Genomic DNA, 25,113 nt, shown 5'->3' on the forward strand with positions numbered 1-25,113 from the left:
GGTGGATTCTTTACTGTCTGAGCCACCAAGGGAGCCTTTCAGACCTGATCGGTTCGGTTCAGTTCAGTCGCTCAGTCGCGTCCAACTCTGCGACCCCATGGACTGCAGCACGCCAGGCCTCCCTGTCCATCACCAACTCGTGAAGTTTACTGAGACTCATGTCCATTTGAGTCAGTGATGCCATCCAACCATCTCATCCTCTGTCGTCCCCTTCTCCTCTCGCCTTCAATCTTTCCAGCATCCGGCTCTTTTCAAATGAGTCAGCTCTTTGCACCAGGTAGCCAAAGTATTGGAGTTTCAGCTGCAACATCCATCCTTCCAGTGAACATTCAGGACTGATTTCCTTTAGGATGGACTGGTTGGATCTCCTTGCAGTCCAAGGAACTCTCAAGAGTCTTCTCCAACAGTACGGTTCAAAAGCATCAATTCTTTGGCTCTCAGCTTTCTTTATAGTCCAACTCTCACATCCATACAGTATGACTACTGGAGAAACCATAGCCTTGACTAGACGGACCTTTGTTCGCAAAGAAATGTCTCTGCTTTTTAATATACTGTCTAGGTTGGTCATAACTTTTCTTCCAAGGAGTAAGCATCCTTTTATTTCATGGGTGCAGTCACCATCTTTAGTGATTTTGGAGCCCAGAAAAATAAAGTCTGCCACTGTTTCCATTGTTTCTCCATCTATTTGCCATGAAGTGATGGGACTGGATGCCATGATCTTAGTTTACTGAATGTTGAGCTTTAAGCCAACTTTTTCACTCTACTTTTTCACTTTCATCAAGAGGCTCTTTGGTTCTTCTTCACTTTCTGCCATAAGGGTAGTGTCATCTGCATATCTGAGGTTATCTTCTGATATTTCTCCAGGCAATCTTGATTCCAACATGTGCTTCATCCAGCCCAGTGTTTCTCATGATGTACTTTGCATAGAAGTTAAATAAACAGGGTGGCAATATATAGCCTTAACGTATTCCTTTTCCTGTTTGGAACCAGTCTGTTGTTCCATGTCCAGTTCTTACTGTTGCTTCCTGACCTGCATACAGGTTTCTCAAGAGGCAGGTCAGGTGGTCTGGTATTCCCTCTCTTGAAGAATTTTCCACAGTTTATTGTGATCCACACAGTCAAAGGCTTTGGCATAGTCAATAAAAAAGAAATAGATGTTTTTTTCTGGAACTCTCTTGCTTTTTCAGTGATCCAGCAGATGTTGGCAATTTGATCCGTGGTTCCTCTGCCTTTTCTAAAACCAGCTTGAATATCTGGAAGCTCATAGTTCACGTATTGATGAAACCTGGCTTGGAGAATTTTGAGTATTACTTTGCTAGCCTGTGAGATGAGTGCAATTGTGCGGTAGTTTGAGCATTCTTTGACATTGCCTTCCTTTGGGATTGGAATTAAAACTGACCTTTTCCAGTCCTGTGGCCATTGCCGAGTTTTCTAAATTTGCTGGCATATTGAGTGCAGCACTTTCACAGCATCATCTTTTAGGATTTGAAGTAGCACAATTGGAATTCCATCACCTCCACTAGGTTTGTTCGTAGTGATGCTTTCTAAGACCCACTTTGACTTCACATTCCAGGATATCTGGCTCTAGGTGAGTGATCACACCATCGTAATTATCTGGGTCATGAAGATCTTTTTTGTACAGTTCTTCTGTGTATTCTTGCCACCTCTTCTTAATTATCTTCTGCTTCTATTAGGTCCATACCATTTCGGTCCTTTATTGTGCCCATCTTTGCATGAATTGTTCCTTTGGTATCTCTGATTTTCTTGAAGAGATCTCTAGTGTTTCCCATTCTGTTGTTTTTCTCTATTTCTTTGCGCTGATCACTGAGGAAGGCTTTCTTATCTCTCCATGTTCTTTGGAACTCTGTATTCAAATGGGTACATCTTTCCTTTTCTCCTTTGCTTTTCACTTCTCTTCTTTTCAGAGCTATTTGTAAGGCCTCCTCAGACAACCATTTTGCTTTTTTGCATTTCTTTTTCTTGGAGATGGTTTTGCTGCCGTCTCCTGTACAGTGTCTCAAACCTCAGTCCATAGTTCATCAGGCACTCTATCTATCAGATCTAGTCCCTTAAATCTATTCTCACTTCCACTGTATAGTCATAAGGGATTTGATTTAGGTCATACCTGAATGGTCTAGTGGTTTTCCCTACTGTCTTCAATTTAAGTCTGAATTTGGCAGTAAGTTCATGATCTGAGCCACAGTCAGCTCCCGGTCTTGTTTTTGCTGACTGTATAGAGCCTCTCCATCTTTGACTTCAAAGAATATAATCAGTCTGATTTTGGTGTTGACCATCTGGTGATGTCCATGTGTAGAGTCTTCTCTTGTGTTGTTGGAAGAGGGTGTTTGCTATGACCAATGTATTTTCTTGGCAGAACTCTATTAGCATTTACCCTGCTTCATTCTGTACTCCAAGGCCAAATTTGCCTGTTATTCCAGGTGTTTCTTGACTTCCTACTTTTGCATTCCAGTCCCCTGTAATGAAAAGGACATCTTTTTTGGGTGTCAATTCTAGAAGGTCTTGTAGGTCTTCATAGAACCATTCAACTTCAGCTTCTTCAGCGTTACTGGTTGGGGCATAGACTTGGATTACTGTGATATTGAATGGTTTGCCTTGGAAACCAACAGAGATCATTCTGTTGTTTTTGAGATTGCATCTAAGCACTGCATTTTGGACCCTTTTGTTGACTATGATGGCTACTCCCTTGCCCACAGTAGTAGATATAATGGTCATCTGAGCTAAATTCACCCATTCCAGTCCATCTTAGTTCACTGATTCCTAGAATGTCAATGTTCATTCTTGCCATCTCCTGTTTGATCACTTCCAATTTGCCTTGATTCATGGACCTAACATACCAGGTTCCTATGCAATACTGCTCTTTATAGCATCTGACCTTGCTTCCATCACCAGTCACATCCACAACTGGGTATTGTTTTTACTTTGGCTGCGTTTCTTCATTCTTTCTGGAGTTATTTCTCCACTGATCTCCAGTAGCATATTGGGCGCCCCCTGACCTGCAAAGTTCATCTTTCAGCATCCTATCTTTTTGCCTTTTCATACTGTTCATGGGATTCTCAAGGCAGGAATACTGAAGTGGTTTGCCATTCCCTTCTCCAGTGGACCACATTTTGTCAGAACTCTCCACCATGACCCGTGTTATATGTTATATCAGGCTTAATATAGCATATAAACTTTTGAAATCTCATGTACATCATTTAAACATTTCCTATGTTTTTACTGGAAGCCCTGTGCTGAGTTTAATCTTTTTCTCTGGAGCTAGGCTTTGAGTCTGAAGCTTCAGGTGAATTCCATTCACAGCTGCCACAATGATAAGGAATCTCCTCTGCCTGCAGGTGGTAATAGGAGAGCTTGAGCAACTGTAGGTCTTTGTAGAATTGATTGGAAAGCAACCCCCGAAGGGGAAGGGATGCTTAAACAACCTCAGGACACATTCTCTGTCTCTAATCTGGGGTTTTCTCTGCTGGCTGACTTGACTGTGCAGGTCAACTTTCTCCATACAGTGAAACACATGGCCAACCAACCATTCCTCAGTTTTGTAACCTGTAAATTCTCCTGTGTGAGGGGGACTGGCATTATTTTTTCAATCACAGCTCAGAGAAATCCCAAATATTTCCTTTAGGCCAGTCTAGCTGTGCCAGGGGCAGCTTTGTAAGGCAGATATGTTTTTGTGTCTTTTGAAGTATAGTTGGTTTACAAAGTGATGTAAGTTGCAGTTATACAAAATAGTGATTCACAGTTTTTAAAGGTTATACACCGTTTATAGCTATTATAAAATATTAGCTATATTCTGTTTGTTGTTCAGTATATCTTTGTATCTTATTTTATACATGATAGTTTGTACTTCTTAATCTCCTACCCCTGTATTTTCCTCCTGTCCTTCTCTCACTGAGCTGGTGACCACTGATTTGTTCCCTGTGTCTGTGGGTCTGTATGAGGCAGATATTTTATCGTAGGTAAGGAAAATGACAATTCAAGATGTTAAGTAACTTGGCTGAATGTCAACAACTACAAAATGATTGAGCTGGACTAGAGCTAAGCTCTGAAGCTCCAAAGCCCCTGTTCTTAAACTCTACATTTCATTACCACAAGCAGTTTAATTCTTATCTTTCTTAACTTGCAAAGAAATCAGAAAAAAAGTTGTCTGAAATTATTGGACTTAGCTAAATGACAAATAATTTAGAATTGGGATGATAGGAAATTATATGTAGGTAACTAAAGGAAACGTTTAAAAGTTAATGTTTTTATATACCACTTAATTAGCATATCTGCTATATGCTAGAGACCATGCTAAAGCTTTACAGAAACTTTATTATACTAAATGTTTTTGTACCATCCTCCATCCAGGCATTCTGAGGAACTACAAATACAAATCTCAGAGATATTATACAGCTTGTGCAGGGTCACACAACTACTAAATGGAATCAAGACCATTACTGCCATCACAGCATTATTTTTTTTTTTTTACATTAACCTGAACTGGCTTTCTCAGAGGATCAGTTATTGTGTGTAATTTACTTTTAATGGAGATGTACATATATTCAGAATTTTTCATCTGGTCATTTTGTTGTTTCCTCGTATTTTACAAAATTGAAGGCGCACAGCATCTAAAACAGCTAATCAGGGTTGACTCTGTGCAGCTAGGTGGTATAAATCATTTTTGTAGTAATTCAGAGTATAATCCTTACATTTTCTCCACTTGTTTCTTTCAAGGTGAAATCCATACCTTTGGATGGCCCTTTAAAATGTGATAAATGTAAAAGCTAAGATTTGAAATGATCCATTCTGACTTGGTAGACTTTGCACACATTTTACAGTAAAACTGTTAACCATTTTGCTTCCTGTAGAATATACTGGTACAGGGTGCTAACTGTACTTACAAGAAACGAGGATTTTCAGAGCCTTTTCCTTTCCTGAAGAAAAATGCACTGGGCGTGTGCTTAGTCACTGCTCTGCTTGTGTCCGTGTGAGACTCAGATTTTCCTGCTTTGAGTAGATCTAAAAACTTAATATGGTGCCTTGTTTTTTGTAGCTGTCACTTTTAGTAGTTCTTATATGTTATTATCGTGTAAAACAATGTATGTGTGTATATGACATACAGATGGCAATGTCCTGATAATGGAAGTGGTGTGTTTTCCCCGCCTTGTCATCATGGGTACCAAGCATCCAAGTGGTGTGATAAAGAGTGATCGAGTCTTCCTCTTTCACCAGGCGATCAGACTTTGAGAATCTGGGACGTGAAGACAGCAGGAGTCAGAATTGTGGTTCCAGCACATCAGGCGGAAATTTTGAGCTGTGACTGGTGTAAATACAATGAGGTACCCTATCTGGTTCTATCCTTAGCTACTGAGCCCTTCCTAAGGTTGAAATGTTCTAGATTTTATCTTTGTTTATGTGGACTTGGATAGTGTTTATGGGCCATTAAGTTAGATTCAGTCCCTTTCCTTTCTAATTGATGATTGTGAGTGACCTGCATTAGCATTAATTGGATTTAAGTGCACATAAAACAGGCTGAATAAGAAACAGAAATTCTCAAAAGTTCAATAGTGCAGCCTTACTTGTTTGTTTGGGGAACTGCTTTACAATTTATGTAATTTTTTACTTTATTGCTCTTAACCCTGCCAATTTGTATCATCTTTTGCCTTCATTTCTTTTGCACTTTGCTAGTAAGGCTGCTGAACTATTTGTAACTTAATTTTTAATTTGACAGTCCATCGGTTTTAGGAATTTTCTGTTTCATTTTCCCTTACAAGCCTAACTAAGCTTCATGTTTCTGGAAGATAGCAGTGTCCATTTACAACCTTTTGCAACCTTCAGCTAACCATATGGGCATATGAATTAGAAATAGAAATGGATTAAATATGTGTTGATATGCCATTTAATTATATTTATGTACCTGAAGTGATCTGTTGACTGTGACAGTTAAGTATAACATAACTTTGTTTTTTTCCCAGTTTTAGTCAATGAAAATTAAGGGAACATTGTATTGGCTGAGTTCTTTAATTAGAAAGAAATAAAATGAAAGAAGATATAGAACATATTTAAAATAATACTTGATTTTAATAAAATTTTCAGTGCTGATGACTACAGTTCAAATCTCACCCATGAATTTTCCAAATAAAATGAAATTGTGGACTATATGTTATACTTTAGGGAATTCTAAAAAAGATGCTGATATGCACTTGCTGCTCCTGCTGCTGCTGCTAAGTCGCTTCAGTCGTGTCCAACTCTGAGCGACCCCATAGACAGCAGCCCACCAGGCTCCCCCGTCCCTGGGATTCTCCAGGCACGAACACTGGAGTGGGTTGCCATTTCCTTCTCCAATGCATGAAACTGAAAAGTGAAAGTGCAGTCGCTCAGTCGTGTCCGACTCTTAACTACCCCATGGACTGCAGCCTACCAGGCTCCTCCATCCATGGGATTTTCCAGGAAGAGTACTGGAGTGGGGTGCCATTGCCTTCTTGCCTTCTCCAGATATACACTTGAGAGTACTTTAAAAATTTTTAAAAACAATCGCTGAAGCTTTTTAAAAATGAGCTTCTATTGACGTTCAGACAATGGATTACTGCCCTGGTCGATGTGGAATGGCGCTGAGTGTGGACCCAGCTCTTGGCCTATTCATCCGTGAACTCTGGGTTCACCTAGTGTTCTAGATAGGAGACTACCCACTATTTGCAAAAATTCTCAGATAGAGTTAGCTATTACATTATGACATGGTCCATGAGAGTTAGGAGCAATGATTGATTTAGAATTAGGAAAACAACATTTAATTTATACCTTTGCCCTTTCAAATATTTGTGAATTAGCAGTCTCTTGCCTTTTAACACCTGGTAGAAACCTCCGAGGACACTGAAGAGACAGGTGGGCTCTTCTGTCAGGTGTAATTTTTAGTAACTTGTGTTCTTATTAGTATCCCTAAAAGTAAGTGGGAGAAGCTACAAGGTTGTGTGAGACTATGCCTTTTTCTCTTGTGTGCTGTGTTCCTTCATATACCCAAGGCATATTGAGTTCCTTTTCTTCCAAGTCATACTAAGTTTTGCTTTTGATTCATATTTTAACTCCTTTCTATAATGTTATGTAACTTTTTAAGAATGACTTCTGGGTTCAGATTAAATAAGTACCAGAAAATAGATACTATTTCCAGTAGGAAAGCTTGGCTGCTGCGTACTTGTAAAGAGTCACACTTAACCTTGCTTTGTTGTTTGCAGAACTTGGTGGTGACGGGGGCGGTTGATTGTAGTTTGAGAGGCTGGGACTTGAGGAATGTACGACAACCTGTGTTTGAACTTCTCGGTCACACTTACGCTATTAGGAGAGTGAAAGTAAGTTTTTATCTTTTCTTTTTCTACACAGAACAAAAAGATAAATACAGTCAATGAAGTACATTTAAAAGGTGTTTAAGGGATGGGGTTATTGATTCTTTTTTTTTTTTCATGTTTTGTTACCCAGTGAATGGTAGTAAACATTGAAAGCTAAAATTAGGTAAAATACTGGAATGATTATTGAGTGACTTATAACAATATAGTCAGGTGGTACTCAGGAGTGAATAAAAATGTTTTTCTCATTCTGTCATCCCCATGCTACTATTTCTTTTAAAACTTTATAGTAATTTAGTTTTAGTGTTAGAGTCTTTATAATTTTTCATTCAGTGGAAAAGTTTATTTTGTTGAAACTTGTACAGAGAGGTGGTTAATTCTTTCTTTTCCCTAACATGATTGTATATATGAATGTTCACAAAAGTTATAGCGTATAGAAAAATTCCTACTTTGTAAATAGTAGAGATAACTTTTTTCTTCTGCCTCTCCTGAATTTGTCAGGTTATAAAGTGACTAACGTTAGTTTTCCAGCTTTTTTTTTTGGTGTGTAGGGTCTTTGTTACTCCACGGGGGCCTTCTCTAGTTATGGCAGGCGGGGATGTCCAGCTGGGGTGGGTGTGGGGGTGGGGGTGTGTGTGTGTGTGTGTGTGGGTGTGGGTGTGTAGGGTCTTTGTTACCCCATGGGGGCCTTCTCTAGTTACGGCAGGAGGGGATGTCCAGTTGGGGTGGGTGTGTGTGTATGTCTGTGTGTGTGTGTGTGTATGTCTGTATGTGTGTGTGTCTGTGTCTGTGTATGTGTGTGTGTCTGTGTGTGTGTCTGTGTGTGTGTAGGGTCTTTGTTACCCCACGGGGGCCTTCTCTAGTTACGGCAGGCAGGGATGTCCAGCTGGTGTGTGTGTCTGTGTGTGTGTCTGTCTTTGTGTCTATGTGTGTATAGGGTCTTTGTTACCCCACGGGGACCTTCTCTAGTTATGGCAGGCGGGGATGTCCAGCTGGGCGTGTGTGTCTCTATGTGTGTATGTCTGTGTGTGTGTGTCTGTGTCTGTGTGTGTGTCTGTGTGTGTGTGTCTGTGTGTGTGTAGGGTCTTTGTTACCCCACGGGGGCCTTCTCTAGTTAAGGCAGACGGGGATGTCCAGCTGGTGTGTGTGTGTGTGTGTGTGTGTCTGTGTGTGTGTGTGTCTGTGTGTGTGTGTGTCTGTGTGTGTGTGTATGTGATGTCCAGCTGGTGTGTGTGTGTGTGTGATGTCCAGCTGGTGTGTGTGTGTGTGTGTGTGTGTGTGTGTGTGTAGGGTCTTTGTTACCCCACGGTGTGTGTGTGTGTGTGTGTGTGTGTGTGTGTAGGGTCTTTGTTACCCCATGGGGGCCTTCTCTAGTTATGGCAGGTGGGGATGTCCAGCTGGTGTGTGTGTGTGTGTCTGTGTGTCTGTGTGTGTGTCTGTGTCTGTCTTTGTGTGTGTGTGTCTGTGTGTGTGTGTGTCTGTGTGTGTGTCTGTGTGTGTCTTTCTGTGTGTGTGTGTGTCTGTGTGTGTGTGTATGTGTGTCTGTGTGTAGGGTCTTTGTTACCCCACGGGGGCCTTCTCTAGTTACGGCAGGCAGGGATGTCTTGTGGTGGTTCCTCTTCTTAAGTACCAATGTGCTCTAGAGTGCAGGCTCGGTAGTTGTGTGTGGGCTTTGTTGCCTGTGGGTAGCCTCCTGGACCAGGGTTCAAACATGTTTCCTGGGTTGGCAAGTGGATTCTTAACCACTGAACCACCAGGGAAGTCCTTCCCAGCTTTTATTTAGGTAAATTTTGCTAAGTCACTGTGGAAAACATCTTATTAAGGGACATCTCCCAATTTCATTTTTGTTTTTTTACATTACAGATAAGTACCTTTTTGATCTTTTAATTAAGATAGTTCTGTTATCCCCATTTAAAAAATTTTAAGTCGCAGTTAATATTTAAAATTTTTCTGGTTATAACTCAAAATATGAGACCCAGTGCCCAGATTTTTTTTTTTAATGGCACACAAGTTTGGGTAGTTAAAAAATGTTTTCTATATATACTTCATAGTTCTTCTGAGAATGAAATAGGGTGAAATAGTGAAAGTGTTTTGCAAACTGTGAAGAACATTCAAATGTAAGTATATATGTGTATATAAACATTTAAAGTACTGGTAAGAAAAACAATGAGGAAATAAAATTACAGTGGGCAGCCAGTTAAAAGATGTATATTAATACTTGTATATTACCTGTCCTTAAAATTTGCAATTTTTGACCTTGATATCACTTTCATTAGATGTGATATACAAATAGCATAAAAATTATTTAAAAACTTTTAACATTTAAATGTTTGATGCTTGTGCCTAATAGCAGTCATAAAATATATTTACAAGATTGGTTCATTAGATAATTATATGTGTGAATCATCATACACTTATGTCCTTTAGATTTGTAGAAGTTAATTTTGGATAGCCAATATGAAATTGTGCTTAATTTTTCCAGAATAGCAACATTTAGGGAATATTTAATTTTAAAATAAGATTTGAAAAGCTTGAGAAATGACTTTCTTTGAAGAATGTAAAAACAACCATTTTTCCTGTAGGTGGATACTTAGAAGACTAAAAGATTTTTGCCTTGAATTAAACCATAATAAGGTTTGGAAAAACATACTTAAAAAAATTTTTTTATTGGAATGTAGTTGAGTTACAGTGTTATGTTAGTTTCACGTGTACAACAAAGTGAATCAGTTATACATATACATATATCCATTCTTTTTTTAGATTCTCTTCCCATATATGCCATTACAGAGTACTGAGTAGAGTTCTCTGTGCTATATAGTAGGTCCTTATTAGTTATCTATTTGACATATAATAGTGTCTGTATTTCTGACAGTCCTGTCTAGACATTGTAATAAAGTGCATGGGAATGATCTTATGAAGTACCATGTTACAATTACAGTTAACCTCAAAATTGACTTTTTTGCTTTCTTTTGTAGTTTTCACCATTTCATGCTTCTGTGCTGGCCTCTTGTTCCTATGATTTTACTGTAAGGTACAGTGGTTTTTGATATGTTTCATTGTAAGATACCAAGTACCATTTGCATCTTTATAACTTTTATTAAGGACATGTTTATTTTGCTAATATAAAAATAATCTGAGCTGGAGACATGAGAATATTTTCTACTGAAATTAATATTATATTTTCCTGTTTTTATGATCTAGTCACATGGATGAATGAATTCTTTATTATTTGAAGATTTGCTTGATCTTTCTATTTAAGTCTTTTTTCCTGACTGTTTTTCCTAAAGTAATATCTTCCTGTGCCATAGACTGACTAGCTAGTACCTTTGTAAATTTAGATTTCAAAAGTTGTGAAATCTTATTTGCTTAGGTCTAATTATATAAATCTTACAGCTAAAATTGATATAAAAAAAACATGACTGTATGTATGTTTGTGGATGACTGTATGTAAGTGTGTATACATGTATATCTATGTATGAATATGTATATATGTATCTCTAATCATAGCCCCAGTTCTGATCCCACACCACACAGGGTTCATTCTACTTTTTCTCCTTTTCCAGATTTATAACTCCTGATTTTTATTATTTACAACATTTTTACTTACTTGCTGTTTTAGAATTCTAGGAAAGTAGTTTGGAAATCACTTTGTATCAATTCATAAAGATCTTTTTCATTCTGCATAATAACTCTTTTATGTACATATACTATATTTTATTCAGTTATTCTCCTATATATGGATATTTAACTTGTTTTAAGTATTTTATAAATAACAGTGCCACAATGAATAATAACCTTGTATGTGAGTATGTTCATATCACTAGAGAATTAGCTTCAGAATATATTCCCAGAAGTGGGATTGCTAAATTAAAAGGTAACGATATAAATATGTATCTTCTGTTTTGTTATATATTTGTTATATATTCCTACCCATGAGGAATATTCCAGTTTCCATTCCAAGCAATAGTGTTTGAGAGTGCCTGTTTCTCTACCATCTAAGGATCATTGATTCTTTAGAGGTTTCCAAGTTCATGATCATAACATCTATAAATATAGTTTTACATCTTCAAGTTCTGATGCCCCTAATTGATGTATCTGATTGCCTTGACAGATGCCTCTATTACAATGTTAAATAGTGTTATAGTGAAGTGAAATTCAGACATAAATTGAAGAAAATAGGGAAAACCACTAGACCATTCAGGTCGGACCTAAATTAAATCCCTTATGATTATACAGTGGAAGTGACAAAAGGATTCAAGGGAGTAGATCTGATAGAGTGCCTGATGAACTATGGACGGAGGTTCGTGACATTGTATAGGAGGCAGGGATCAAGACCATCCGCAAGGAAAAGAAATACAAAAAGGCAAAATGGTTGTCTGAGGTGGGCTTAGAAATAGCTGTGAATAGAAGAGAAGTGAAAGGTAAAGGAGAAAAAGAAAGATATACCATTTGAATGCAGAGTTCCAACAAACAGCAAGGAGAGATAAGAAAGCCTTCCTCACTGATCAGTGCAAAGAAATAGGGGAAAACAAAAAATGGGAAAGACTAGAGCTCTCTTCAAGAAAATTAAAGATACCAAAGGAACAATTCATGCAAAGATGGGCACAATAAAGGACAGAAATGGTACGGACCTAACAGAAGCAGAAGATACTAAGAAGAGGTGGCAAGAATACACAGAAGAACTATACAAAAAAGATCTTCATGACCCAGATAATCACGATGGTATGATCACTCACCTAGAGCCAGACATCCTGGAATGTGAAGTCAAGTGGGCCTTAGAAAGCATCACTATGAACAAAGCTAATGGAGGTGATGGAATTCCAATTGTGCTACTTCAAATCCTAAAAGATGATGCTGTGAAAGTGCTGCACTCAATATGCCAGCAAATTTGGAAAACTCAGCAATGGTCACAGGACTAGAAAGGGTCAGTTTTCACTCCAATCCCAAAGAAAGGCAATGAAAAAGAATGTTCAGACTACTGCACAATTGCACTCATCTCACATGCTAGCAAAGTAATGCTCAAAATTCTTCAAGCCAGGCTTCAGCAATACGTGAACTGTGAGCTTCTAGATATTCAAGCTGGTTTTAGAAAAGGCAGAGGAACCACAGATCAAATTGCCAACATCAGTTGGATCATTGAAAAAACAAGAGAGTTCCAGAGAAACATCTACTTATGCTTTATTGACTATGCCAAAGCCTTTGAGTGTGTGGATCACAACAAACTGGAAAATTCTTCAAGAGATGGGAATACCAGACCACTTGACCTGCCTCTTGAGAAATCTGTATGCGGGTCAGGAAGCAACAGTTAGAACTGGACATGGAACAACAGACTGGTTCAAAATAGGAAAAGGAGTATGTCAAGGCTATATATTGTCACTGTGCCTATTTAACTTATATGCAGAGTACATCATGAAAAATGCTCATGATGAAGCATTTGGATGGATGAAGCACATGCTGGAATCAAGATTGCTGGGAGAAATATCAATAACCTCAGATATGCAGATGACGCCACCCTTATGGCAGAAAGTGAACTAAAGAGCCTCTTGATGAAAATGAAAGAGTAGAGTGAAGAAGTTGGTTTAAAGCTCAACATTCAGAAAACTAAGATCATGGCATCTGGTCCCATCACTTCATGGCAAATAGATGAGGAAATAGTGGAAACAGTGTCAGACTTTATTTTTTGGGGCTCCAAAATCACTGCAGATGGTGACTGCAGCCATGAAACTGAAAGACGCTTATTCCTTGGAAGAAAAGTTATGACCAACCTAGACAGTATATTAAAAAGCAGAGACATTACTTTGCCAACAGAGGTCCATCTAGTCAAAGCTCTGGTTCTTCCAGTAATCATGTATGGACGTGAGAACTGGACTGTAAAGAAAGCTGAGCACTGAAGAATTGATGCTTTTGAACTGCGGTGTTGGAGAAGACTCTTGAGAGCCCCTTGGACTGCAGTGAGATACAACCAGTCCATCCTAAAGGAAATCAGGTCCTGAATATTCATTGGAAGGACTGATGTTGAAGCTGAAACTCCAATACTTTAGCCACCTGATGAGAAGAACTGACTCATTAGAAAAGACTCTGATGCTGGGAAAGATTGAACGCGGGAGGAGAAGGGGACGACAGAAAATGAGATGGTTGGGTGGCATCACCAACTCAATGGGACATGAGTTTGGGTAAACTCCAGGAGTTAGTGATGGACAGAGAAGCCTGGCATGCTGCAGTTCATGGAGTCACAAAGAGTCGGACCCGACGAGCGACTGAACTGAAGTGAAGTGAAAGTGAAAGTTGCTCAGTCGTGTCTGATTCTTTGCAATCCATGGACTATACCATGGAATTCTCCAAGCTGGAATACTGGAGTGGGTAGCCGTTCCCTTCTCCAGGATATCTTCCCAACCCAGGAATTGAACCCAGGTCTCCCACATTGCAGGTGGATTCTTTACCAGCTGAGCCACAAAGGAAGCCCAAGAATACTGGAGTGGGTAGCCTATCCCTTCTCCAGCGGATCTTCCCCACCCAGGAATTGAATCTCGGTCTCCTGCATTGCAGGCAAATTCTTTACCAACTGAGCTATCAGGGAGGACAAATGTTACAGAGAATGTCTTAATTCATGTGTTTAGTAAAAATGCCTCTAATGTTTCCCTGTTTAAAGAAGGATGCTGACTTTAAAACAAAGTGTATATTTATCATGCTGAGAAAGTATTTATCGATGCTTGTTTTGTTGAGTGTTTTTTTTTTTTTTAGAATCAGGAATGAGTCTTAAGATTTGTTGAAGGCTTTTTCAGCGTCTATGGAGATGATCATGATTTTTCTTTTTTGAGCTATTCGTATGATTTGTTCTATTAATGGATCAAATCAGTCTTGCATTCTTAGACTAAATTGCTCCTATTCTTTGTATATCATTATCTTACACATAGAACAAGATATTTTGTTGGATTTTGTCTGCTAATACTTTATTTAGAGCTTTTACATCAATATTCAGAGGTGATTTTGGCCTATATGTGTCTCTAACATATGGATATCTCTCATCATAACCCTAATTCTGGACCCACACTGCACAGGGTTTATGTAGGGATTTAAGTTTTTCTACATCTTCTGAACAATTTTTGCAATATAGAGGATATTTGGTTTTTGCAGCTTTGATAGACTTTCTTTGTGAAACCATCTGGGCATGGGTCTTTTTGTGGAGTACTTCTTGATAACTTTATTTCTTCTATGGGAATTTTTCTCTTTAAACTTTCTGCCTCTAATGTGATTGATCAGTTTAGGAAATTATCCTCTGCTTATGGGTTTTCACATTTATTTATACAAATGTCTATAGTGTCATGACTTTTTAATTTATTCTGATTCAGTGGTATTTCTCTCTTATTATTTTTGATTTTGTATATATTTGTGATTTCTACTTTAACTTATCTAATGGTATGTTTATTTTGTTATTTTTTTCTTAAGCATACTAAATTTTGATTTGTTAATGAGAACTAATGTTTTTCTATTCAGTACCTCATTAATTATTGCCTTTATTTCCTTCTTGGTACTTTCTTTTGGCTTATTTTGTTCTTTTTTCCACGTTTTGAACTGGGAATTTACTTATTTTTATTCTTTCATCTTGTTAATAAAGTGTTTAAGACTATGAATTTTCTTCTAGTTTTTATTTCATTTGTAACCCATGAATTCTGATACATAATATTTTCATTATTGTTAAAAAATATGTCACTTCTATTTGTGTTTGATGTTTCTTCCAAGAGTTGTTTAGAAGGAAGTTATGTAATTTCCATATGAGAATACCTTTTAACTTTTGAAAATTTATGAGTAATTTCTAGTTTTATTGCATTGTGATCAGAGAATACTGTTTTTTAGTCATTCTGTTTTATGGGGGAGAACCTAATAAAAGGTCAAATTTTTGAATGTTACATATGCATTTGAGAAGGTTTAACCTCTGCTTTCACTTTGTAAAGTTAAATATATAACTATGCATATGGGCGTGCTAAGTTGCTTCAGTTGTGTCCAACTCTTTGTGACCTTAACAACTGTGGCCCGCCAGGCTCCTCTGTCCATGGGATTTTCTGGGCAAGAATACTGGAGTGGGTTGCCATGCCCTCCTCCAGGGCATCTTCCTGACCCAGGGATTGATACCAGGTCTCTTATATCTCCTGCATTGGCAAGCGGGTTCTTTACCACTAGTGCCACCTTATAACCATAAGCTCTACTAAGTAATTATGTTATTTGGATCATCTGTATCCTTTCTTATTCTTAGTTCACTTAATCTGTTTTGTACCAAGAGTGGAATATTAAAAAATCCTATTATCAGTGGGCCTCTATCTATGTCTCCCTGAATCTATTCTAGTTTTGATTTCATAAAGGCATATGCTGTATATTTGGTGCATAAATATTTATAATATACATTTAGTGAACTGAAACTTTTAACATAAAAGAGAGTCTAACTTTGACACAGTTAATTGCTTTTAGTTTTAATTACGCTTTATCTCTTATTGATATCATTGCTCCTGCTTTCATGTTGTTTCCATCTTCCAGATACCTTTTTCTATACTTTTGATTTTTTTTTGATCCGTGTTGTTTTTGGTATGGCTCTCGTATAGAGCATATTTGCTCAGTGAAGTAGATAAAAAATCTTTTTATTGTAATATGCAAGTTTAGTTTGTTGCTTACTCATGCCCAGCTCTTTGTGACCCCATAGACTCTAGCCTGCCAGGCTCCTCTGTCCATGGTATTTTCCAGGCAAGAATACTGGAGTTGGTTGCCATTTCCTTCCTTCTCCAGGAGATCTTCCCCACCCAGGAATCAAATGGGTTTCCTGCATTGCAGGCAGATTCTTTACCAACTGATTCACCAGGGAAGCTTTAACTTATTCATATTTCTTGATAAAAATACATTTGGTAGCAAGTCTGTTGTATTTTATGATGATTATTATGTCTTACGTTCTGTTTATTGTTCCTGTATGTGATATATTTTATGTTGTATTTTGATTTTTTGCTCTTTTATTTAAAAAATTATATTTAGATAAGGTTTTTTTTGCTTTGTTTCAGTGGTTGCCTTTGGTTTTATAAGTTTTGTAGTGCTTTTATTCCCTTTATTTTATTTACATTTGAAGGGAAAAAAAACCAAAACTGTTCATTCAGTTCTCATATCTCCTGCCTCTGGCAACCACTAATCTCTATTCTCTGTATCTGTAAGCTTGTTTTGTTTTTGTTTATCTATATGGTTGCAGTTGGCATAATTTCATTCTTCTTTTATGGCTGAATAATATTCCATTGTATTCATATGTCACAATTTCTTTATCCTTTCATCTGTTGATGGACACTTTGGTTATTTCCATATTTTGACTATTGTAAATAATGCTGAGAGGAACATGGGGATACATATATCTTTTCATGTTATTGTTTTTGTTTCCTTCAGATAAAAATCCAGAACTGAAATTGTTTGATCATATGGTATTCTATTTTAAAATTTTTGAGAAATCTCTCTACTGTTTTCCATAGTGGCTACACCAATTTGCATTCCTGTCAGTGATGCACTGTGGTTCCCATCCTTGCCAATACTTTTAACAGTAAGCTCATCAAAGCTTGTTCAATAGATTTATAGAACTTTATTTCTAGCCCTTCCTCTTTTCTGGGTATTCAGTGGATGGGGCTGAAAATCCCATCCCTTTAGTCACATGAGACTATGTAAGGACTCCATCTTAAGTCACCTTATTAGCATAATCTCAGGTGTACTCCAGAGGGAGTCCCTAAAAATAACAAATACATTCCTTTGTTCGAGCTTCCCTGGTGGCTCAGAGGTTAAAGCATCTGCCCACAATGCGGAAGACCTGGGTTCCATCCCTGGGTTAGGAAGATCCACAGGAGAAGGAAATGGCAGCCCATTTCAGTACTTTTACCTGGAAAATGCCATGGATGGAGGAGCCTGGTAGGCTACAGTCAATGGGATCGCAGAGTTGTACACTACTGAGCAACTTCACTTCACTTCACTTCCTTTATTCAGGAATTTCCAGGGGTTTTAGGAGCTCTGTGCCAGGAACTACAGGTAAAGATCAAATATAACTCTTATTGTGATATACTGATCTAGGTCAAGTTTTTCTTTGTGTCTCCAAATGCTTGTTTGGAGATATTCCATTTAGAATGTTATATTAGTTTCCTTACACTTTGCTATTTATTTTTTTGAGGTGATCTTTTCTCAGGTGAATTGTTTGAGTTTATGACATCAATTAAAAATTTTTTTTTTTTACAATAGAGTAAGACTTTATATGTTTCTGCATATCTGTGTACAGGATTGATGCTTTAGGACTGGTAGCTTTCTTTCCTTTTAGTCTTCTTTTCCCTTTAAACTATTAACTTCCTAAAATACCACCTTGTGTCCTGTGCACTTTAAAATCTGTACTCTGTTCTATGCTAAGCTTTGTCTCATAGGATGGGCTTTCTCTTTGTGGTGGTAGCTTTAAATCAGTTTTTGACCTGATCCTAGCTCTTCTCTGTTCTATTCACTTTTTCCTAAATTCCCCTTGCTGTTCAATAAAGCTTAGTTAGATCTAGAACATGGGAGAATGCACACTAAGATTCTGGTTTGTTTTTTTTTTTTTTTACATGTAATTACAAGTTGGGATTTGTTAAAGGCCTGAGTTTTAGTTGTTCTTTTTGCTGTTCTGTATTGGTTTTTGTGAGGATACACTAAGAGGTTTGGATTTGCATGGCCTCATTACTTCAACTACCCAGTATTCCTTTCTCCTTTACTTCTAAGTCAGTATTTGATATGGCAGAAGCTATGTAACTTTGTTTGTGTGGAATGTAATTCTAATAGAATAAATTACAACAATGCCTGAGGAGGAATTACATGGCCTAACTCAGTTTTTTTGGACTGATCCAATACAAGCAGGCAGACACACTGGGAAGTATAATCACACTAAATCTTCCATCTCTCAATTAAAAGGGTACTGTGACCAATTTTTTAATGTAATAGTCTGTATAAAATAGTATGGAGTGATTATAGAATTTTTAGCATGGGAGCCAAAAAATGGCAACATGGCAGACAGGAGGAAAACCTATCAGTTGTTCAGCACGCGCCCCAAGCTCTTCCAGACTGCATCTGTGGAGCTAGGTCATTGACTAGAGGTGAGGGCTGTAAGTATGGATTTGAAGGCCATTAACTTAGATAGTTTAGTCCAGAAGAATGCATCAATCAAAGGGAGATAAGTTTAGAGAAAGAAGGACAAACCAGACAATCTCTAGGAGGGAATTAATGTTGGAAGGAAGAACGGAATAGGTTACCCAAAACAAGAAGAGACCTTGGAGCATGTAGTATGTCAGAGAAACTGCAGGCGAGGATGTCAACCACACGTGGGTGGCCTACGTAATGTGAGATCCTCCAGGTAGGCTAAACAAGACAAAGAGTGAGCTTGGAATCTTCTCTCTTACATAGTGTCACTTGTAGGCTCAGAAGAGATTTCTAAATATAGAATGCAGTTCTTGGAATTCAGAATCTCTTCTGGAGTTTGAAGCTGATTGCCAAAGCCTTGAAAACTGAAGTGGGGGCATTAATCTTTGGACCTCTTAAATCCATTTCACTGACCTTTTCTAATTAAAGGGGAAAATCTGGTGACTACCTGTTCTTGCTTTTCAGAATTGTCATTATGATCTTAATTTTACTGACCACTCCCTGTTTTATGTATATACTTAAGTATCCCTAAACACACAGTTGGGAGATGCCTCACTTTTGTTGATGTAGGTTTATCTCAGGAATATTTGTCCAGACTGGGCTTTTGAGTGCAAACTGCAGTACTCCAAAATCTTGTAGGTACCTAACTATGCTCAGAAATCATTGCAGTTTTGTGGCACAGAGTCTTCCCTCCACTTTTTAATTGAAGTATAGTTGATTTATAATATTGTATTAGCTTCAGGTGTATTTCATAGTGCTTCACTACTTTTATAGATTCTTTTTTCTCTCCACTTTCAAGAATTAGGCTTTGCTTTTTTTCTGAATCCTGAGCAGGACTAGAGATTGGGGGATAGATGTTCAGTGCTTCTGGGGAGAGAGGGATGGCTAGGTCTTGGTTCTGTGACATACTGCAAGGTCAAAAACATCACTGGTAAACATTTGGCAAGATTGTGATCATAACTAGGTAATGTGAGATCTTTAACATAGTTGAAAAAGACTTAAAACAGGCAATTTTGTCTATATAACTAGAGTTTAGGTTTCTTTCCTATGAAAATGGAATGTCCTCACAAGCTTGCAAAGTTATTAAAGAACTGCATAGAAGGACATACTTGAAAATACTGTGCTAATTCTTTATCTGGGTTTCCAATCTTTACTTCTCTTCTTAAGTTACCTCCTCTGCCCTATTCCCTGCACTTTCAGCAAACCACCTTATCTCTCTCTTTAAAAAAAACTAATTGTAGGGCTCAAACACAAATTATCTTAATTTTTTCTGTGCTGTGCTCAGTCATTCAGTCGACTGTTTGTGACCCCATGGACTGTAGCCCGCCAGGCTCTTCTGTCCATGGGGATTCTTCAGGCAAGAATTCTGGAGTGGGTTGCCATGCCCTCCTCCAGGGGATCTTCCCAACCCAGGGATCGAACCCATGTCTCTCATGTCTCCTGTATTGGCAGGCGGGTTCTTTGCTGTCTGAGCCACCAGGGAAGCCCTAATTTTCACTGCAAACCTGTAAATTTATCTAAGTCTGTACCTATCTGTTTCTTCTGTGCTAATCAGAACCTGTGCACACGAGTGGTTTTAATCCCATACACTTCTATGTCCTTCAGCACTTTTTTCCATTAAATGCCTTCTTTGTGTTGTATCATCAGTATGCAACTCTCTACTGACTTTCTCCTCAGCCTGTAACTTCTTCCTGTATCCTGTATTTTCCTTTAAGTTCTCTTTCCTTCTTAGCCAAGCTTTGTTGTTGTTTATAGTTGTTAAAGTTGTGTCCAACTTTTTGCAACTCCATGGACTGTAGCCCTGCCGACTCCTTTGTCTCTGGGATTTCCCAGGCAAAAATACTAGTGTTGCCATTTCTGTCTCCAGGGGATCTTCCCAAATCAGGGATTGAACCCGTGTCTCCTGTGTTGGCAGGCAGATTTTTTTTTTTTTTTTTACCACTGAGCCACCTGGGAAGCCCTAGCCAAGCTTTAGAGTCCCCTGAGGCTCCAGTCACCAAGGCCACAAAAGCTCTGCAGTCCTAGGGTGCTCTGCTTGGAGGTCTTACTTACCCTATCTCATTTGAATCTATAAAATGGATCCACATCACTGATTCAACAGGGCTAATTATCTTGAAAGATTTTTATGCTTTGGCTTTTGAAGTCATCTTGGAATAAGTGGCTTACTTGTGATGGATTATGATTTCTTGGCAATCATTATGCTTACTTAGGAATTTTTGTGAAATAAAAAAAAATCCAACATAAAAAATTGTTTTTAAGTGGAATGCAATGTTTAAATACAACACTTAACAATTAATAATGTTAAATTTATATGTACTTAATTAAAAATTGATTTTAATTGTCAGCTCTCAGACATTCTTGTAGATCCTTGAAAGCTTATAGTCCTACGCAGTTAGGGCAATGAGTCCGTTTACTCCTAAGCCTAAAGCTGGCTTAGCCCCACTTCTTTACTGAAATTGCTCTGGCAGAAGCATCAGTGACCTCAATAATACCATATCTAGTCCACTCGTCAGCACTTGTCGTACTGGACCTTGTTGCTGTATTTCAAATTGTAGATCAGGCTTTCCTTCTTAAAACTCCTTACCTTAGGGATTCCATGTTCTTCTTTTTTGTTTTTATTTTCTCATCCTCCCCAGCCCTTCCTTTCTGTGCTTCATCATGGAATCTCTTTCTCTCCCCTTTAAACTTGGTGAACTCTGGCTCAGTATACTTCTACATATGCATTCTAGCTGATGCTGCCCACCCGCCTTGCCCAGCCCTGACCTCTTGCCCAGCTCAGGCCCGCTTCTTCAGCACTCTGCTGGATGCAGGCACCGGAGTGTCCACACAGGCATCTCGTTCTTTATTTCTTCACTTCCTTCACTCTGCAAGGTTTGCATATTCCTCTACGTTATTTGTCTCAGTTATTGAGAACAGTAGCCCTAGTCAGGTCTAAACCCTGGAGTTCTCCTTTTTTTCTGTAAAATTGAGAAACACTTTCCTAATCTGAAGTGAAGTAAAGAAAAACATTTAAACCCAGTTTCTTCACTGGCAGTATATAGAGACAAAATCATTTTTCTTCCAGAAATAGGATTTTAATTTTAACATATAATTTTAGAAGAACTGGCATCCCATCCCAATATTCTTGCCTGGACAGAGGCACCTGGCCATCTATAGTCCATAGGATCGCAGAGTCAGACCACGACTGAAGCAGCTTAGCCTGCTTGCATAGCTACTACCATTCCATCTTCATACAAGATGTAACTAGAGGCTACTAATCATATATTCCAATATGGGGTTATCAAAGACTTCCTTATGCAAAGGAAAATGAATAGAAAAAAAACCATTTGAAAAACTTTTCAGTTTTGAATGTATGTATATATGTATGCACATTTGTAACTCTCAACACATGTTGAAAATACGACTTTTAATTGTACTAAGTCGTTGTTTGACTTTTGTCTCTCGTTACTTGTGAGTGGTGACCACTCATTGGAAAGGTCAGGAAAGGTGCATTTTGGGTAGATTTTTACTCCATGTGCTATAGGTTAAATTTATCCTCTGAAGAATTTTAAATCTCACTGGATCGATAATATTTTTAGTGACAGAAAAATTATTTTAAAACAACAACAAAAAAAGATATAAGATGAGCAGTCACCTGTTTAGTTTTTAGCACTGGCAATTTTACAGATAGCACCGTAGATTCTGTGTGGCTAGTTTCTCTAACATAGACTTTTCAAATATATGTTTTCATTTACTTGTAAATTTATATTTTGTTCAGTTTTTAAGCTTTTAAAACAGTTTATATGGTGGGCATTATATCAAAACTGATGCTATGGCAGATATTTTAGTTTTATAAAATTCAAGTTCTATATTTTTTATGTGGGTAGATTATCATATCTAATTGGGAAAAGTTTTAAGTCCTTTCTTTACCTGTAGAGTAGCTCATTATGTTTCATCAATTATCTAATAAAGATCTAAAAAAGTAATGTATAACATAGATTTGAAATTATTTAGCATAGTTTAGGTTAAATAAAAGCTCCAATCTTTTGGAAAAAATATCAGAACTCCCTTCAGCTGATAGGCAATATATTCTATCGAAATGCACATTGGTTCTTTCTAAACTTCACTCAGAATAGTACTTAATTTTAAAATATATTTAATAGTGAATTATTTACATTCTTTTATGAATGTTATCATCATCGATGTTAGTCTGTTATCTTTCTTCTGATATACTCTCCATTAGGTTACTGCTTTTTCTGCCCAGACATGTTTGCTGTACCAGCCACACATAAGTATGGTTTGAGTTCTAAATGCTAGTATTTGGTTTTATACCTATAGATCATTTCATAAACACAGGCAGAAATCAACAAAGTAGATACGTATTAATCCAAGCAAAAGTAAAAGCTGCTATAATTATGTTTCTTCACTAGGAAGGACGTTTTGTCTCTTCCATGTATATAAGAAATACTTCTCAGATAAAGATATAACTTTCATAAATTGATAAAGCTAAAATTATTAGTCTAAAACAGAGTAACACTGTTCTGTTTCAGGATAGTTTTATAAATATTCTAACTTTTAAAACATTGTAAAATCAGTGCACTTTGATAATAAAACAGCATGGGGTTTTTTTTAGACTTTTTTGGATTTAGAATCTTTTTGCAAGAAAAATTTGAAGTGAATTTTAATTCCAGTGTTTTCAAACTGTACTTATCCACAGCTTATATGAAACTGTTTGCCCGTACCAGCAATTTTAATGTTTCCAACTGAACTGTTAAGCTCCTTTTTGGATATAAAATGGTACAGCTGTGCTTTTAAAATTTAGGCATATTTTACAGAATCGCTGTTATCTGCCAGCTATTGTAATAAATAGTTTGGGCTATCTTGCTGAGGAAATGATAAAAGCAAAGACATAAAGAGAAATAGAAGCACACAAAGGAACCTGAAGCATGTCAGTTGTGTTGGCATAGTGGGAGATGTGTAGTCATAAAAACAGATGTGGGGTAGTGAAAGATATATTTGAACAGACTAACTATACATTGAATAGACTAACTGCAGGTTGGCACGTTCCCAGGTAACACAGGAGTTAGGACCACAGACTAACTCCTATGTGGTTAGCCAGATTGCTCTTTAATTCCTGTGGAAGTGTGAACATCTGTAAACTGGAGATTGTGATAGCACCTACAACGTTAAGATTGTTGTGAGGATTAGATGAGTTGATACACACAAATGCTGGCACATAGCAGACACTATATAAGTTTTTGCTACTATAGTCATTATTAGTATTGAATGGATGGTGACAGAAGAGCATCTGTATGGGGTTGGGGCCAATTCCAGGTCTAGTCTTCAAAGGGTAAGGTAATAGTCTTTGTTTTATGGCTACACAGTCAGGCTCAACCTGGCCTTTGGTGGTCCTCTGCATCCCTGGAGTTCGGTTTCCAGTGAAACAGTGTGAAACTTGTCAGTGTGTTCTCTGGTACATAACTTTTAAATTCAGAGTTCTAGCCTTGAGTTCTAAATATATATGTACAAGGTAATAGTATTTTTAATCTGTACTTCTCTTTTGTGTAGACCTGGTAATGACAGCATTTGAGTTTATTAACAATTTATTATTCAGCATAGAACACAGGGAGGGCTGACCAGTGGTGTGGTGATAGATGTTTAACAGCCAGCTCTCTAGGTGAGCGGGGGAGCCTGATTTCTAGGGTTTGAAGTAGGAATTCTGTGGTGTAGGTACACCCCTCTGGCGGGGTCAAGCTACTAGTATGATATGATGTTGGTAAACTTGGGGTCAAGAAGAGACATGTACACCAGCTCTCACAAGCCAGTATACTCCACAGGGGCTGGCCCTAGACCTCCATGATTTCAGTCTTAATAATTGTTGACTTTTTAAAACTTCTGTAATTACCGGGTTGGCCAACCCAATGTATATACCTTTACATTGAAAAATACCTGAAAAGGAAGGGTATACACCAGATTAACTTTTACTCAAGCATTCTCTACCTCCTTTCCTTTCAGTGGCTTTCTGCCCCCTGGGCAGAATATTTTGCAGTGCTTCTTAGATTTCTAGAACTTTCATATTGTCTCCCTGGGCTTCCAGAAGAGCATTCTTACCCTCCCATGGAGGTAATAGGGCCTGAGGGTTACTGTGCATGTTTTCCTAGTTATATTTACACTCTGCAGTTACACCTTTATTAATTCTTAGTGGGGGCATAATTGATGTTGTGGCAGTGGTGGGCGACACTACCGGCGTTTGGTTGGCAGTAACCATGCAAAAGGTCCTACAGTGGTCATGATAGTCCTTACAGTTATGAGTTGCCTCCCCTTCTTCCAGTGTCAAAAGTGCTCCGATTTTTGAGTGGGGTAGGGCCAAGAGTAGCTAAGTCTTTAAATGCCAAAAATCCTTCCACATCTGTATCTGTTCTTACATTTTAAGTATTTTCACACAACACTACTGTGAGGGTGTGCCCATTTATCCAGAAGACAGTTGACTCAGATGGGAAGACTGACTGATGTCGCATAGGTGGCAAGTAATAGACCCAAACTTGAACCTAGACCTTCTATTTCCAGTCTTTTTATATTACTTGATACCTGAAAATTTCTTGTAAGTCTAGGGTTCTTTTATTTCTGATCAAAATTG

The 25,113-nt window shown here is 37.9% G+C and overlaps 1 protein-coding gene across 1 annotated transcript in view; it reads left to right on the forward strand.

The window, feature by feature from the left end:
- The window catches only part of PEX7 (peroxisomal biogenesis factor 7), a 74,280-nt gene that overhangs the window by 21,224 nt on the left and 27,943 nt on the right, over positions 1–25,113 (forward strand). Inside the window, exons 6-8 of the mRNA XM_069598504.1 lie at positions 5,230–5,336; positions 7,227–7,340; positions 10,310–10,365. Of these exons, the coding sequence (XP_069454605.1) occupies positions 5,230–5,336; positions 7,227–7,340; positions 10,310–10,365 (277 nt within the window). The remainder of the gene's footprint in view (positions 1–5,229; positions 5,337–7,226; positions 7,341–10,309; positions 10,366–25,113) is intronic.

The sequence above is a fragment of the Ovis canadensis genome, chromosome 8, assembly GCF_042477335.2.
Source record: "Ovis canadensis isolate MfBH-ARS-UI-01 breed Bighorn chromosome 8, ARS-UI_OviCan_v2, whole genome shotgun sequence".
Taxonomy (NCBI): domain Eukaryota; kingdom Metazoa; phylum Chordata; class Mammalia; order Artiodactyla; family Bovidae; genus Ovis; species Ovis canadensis.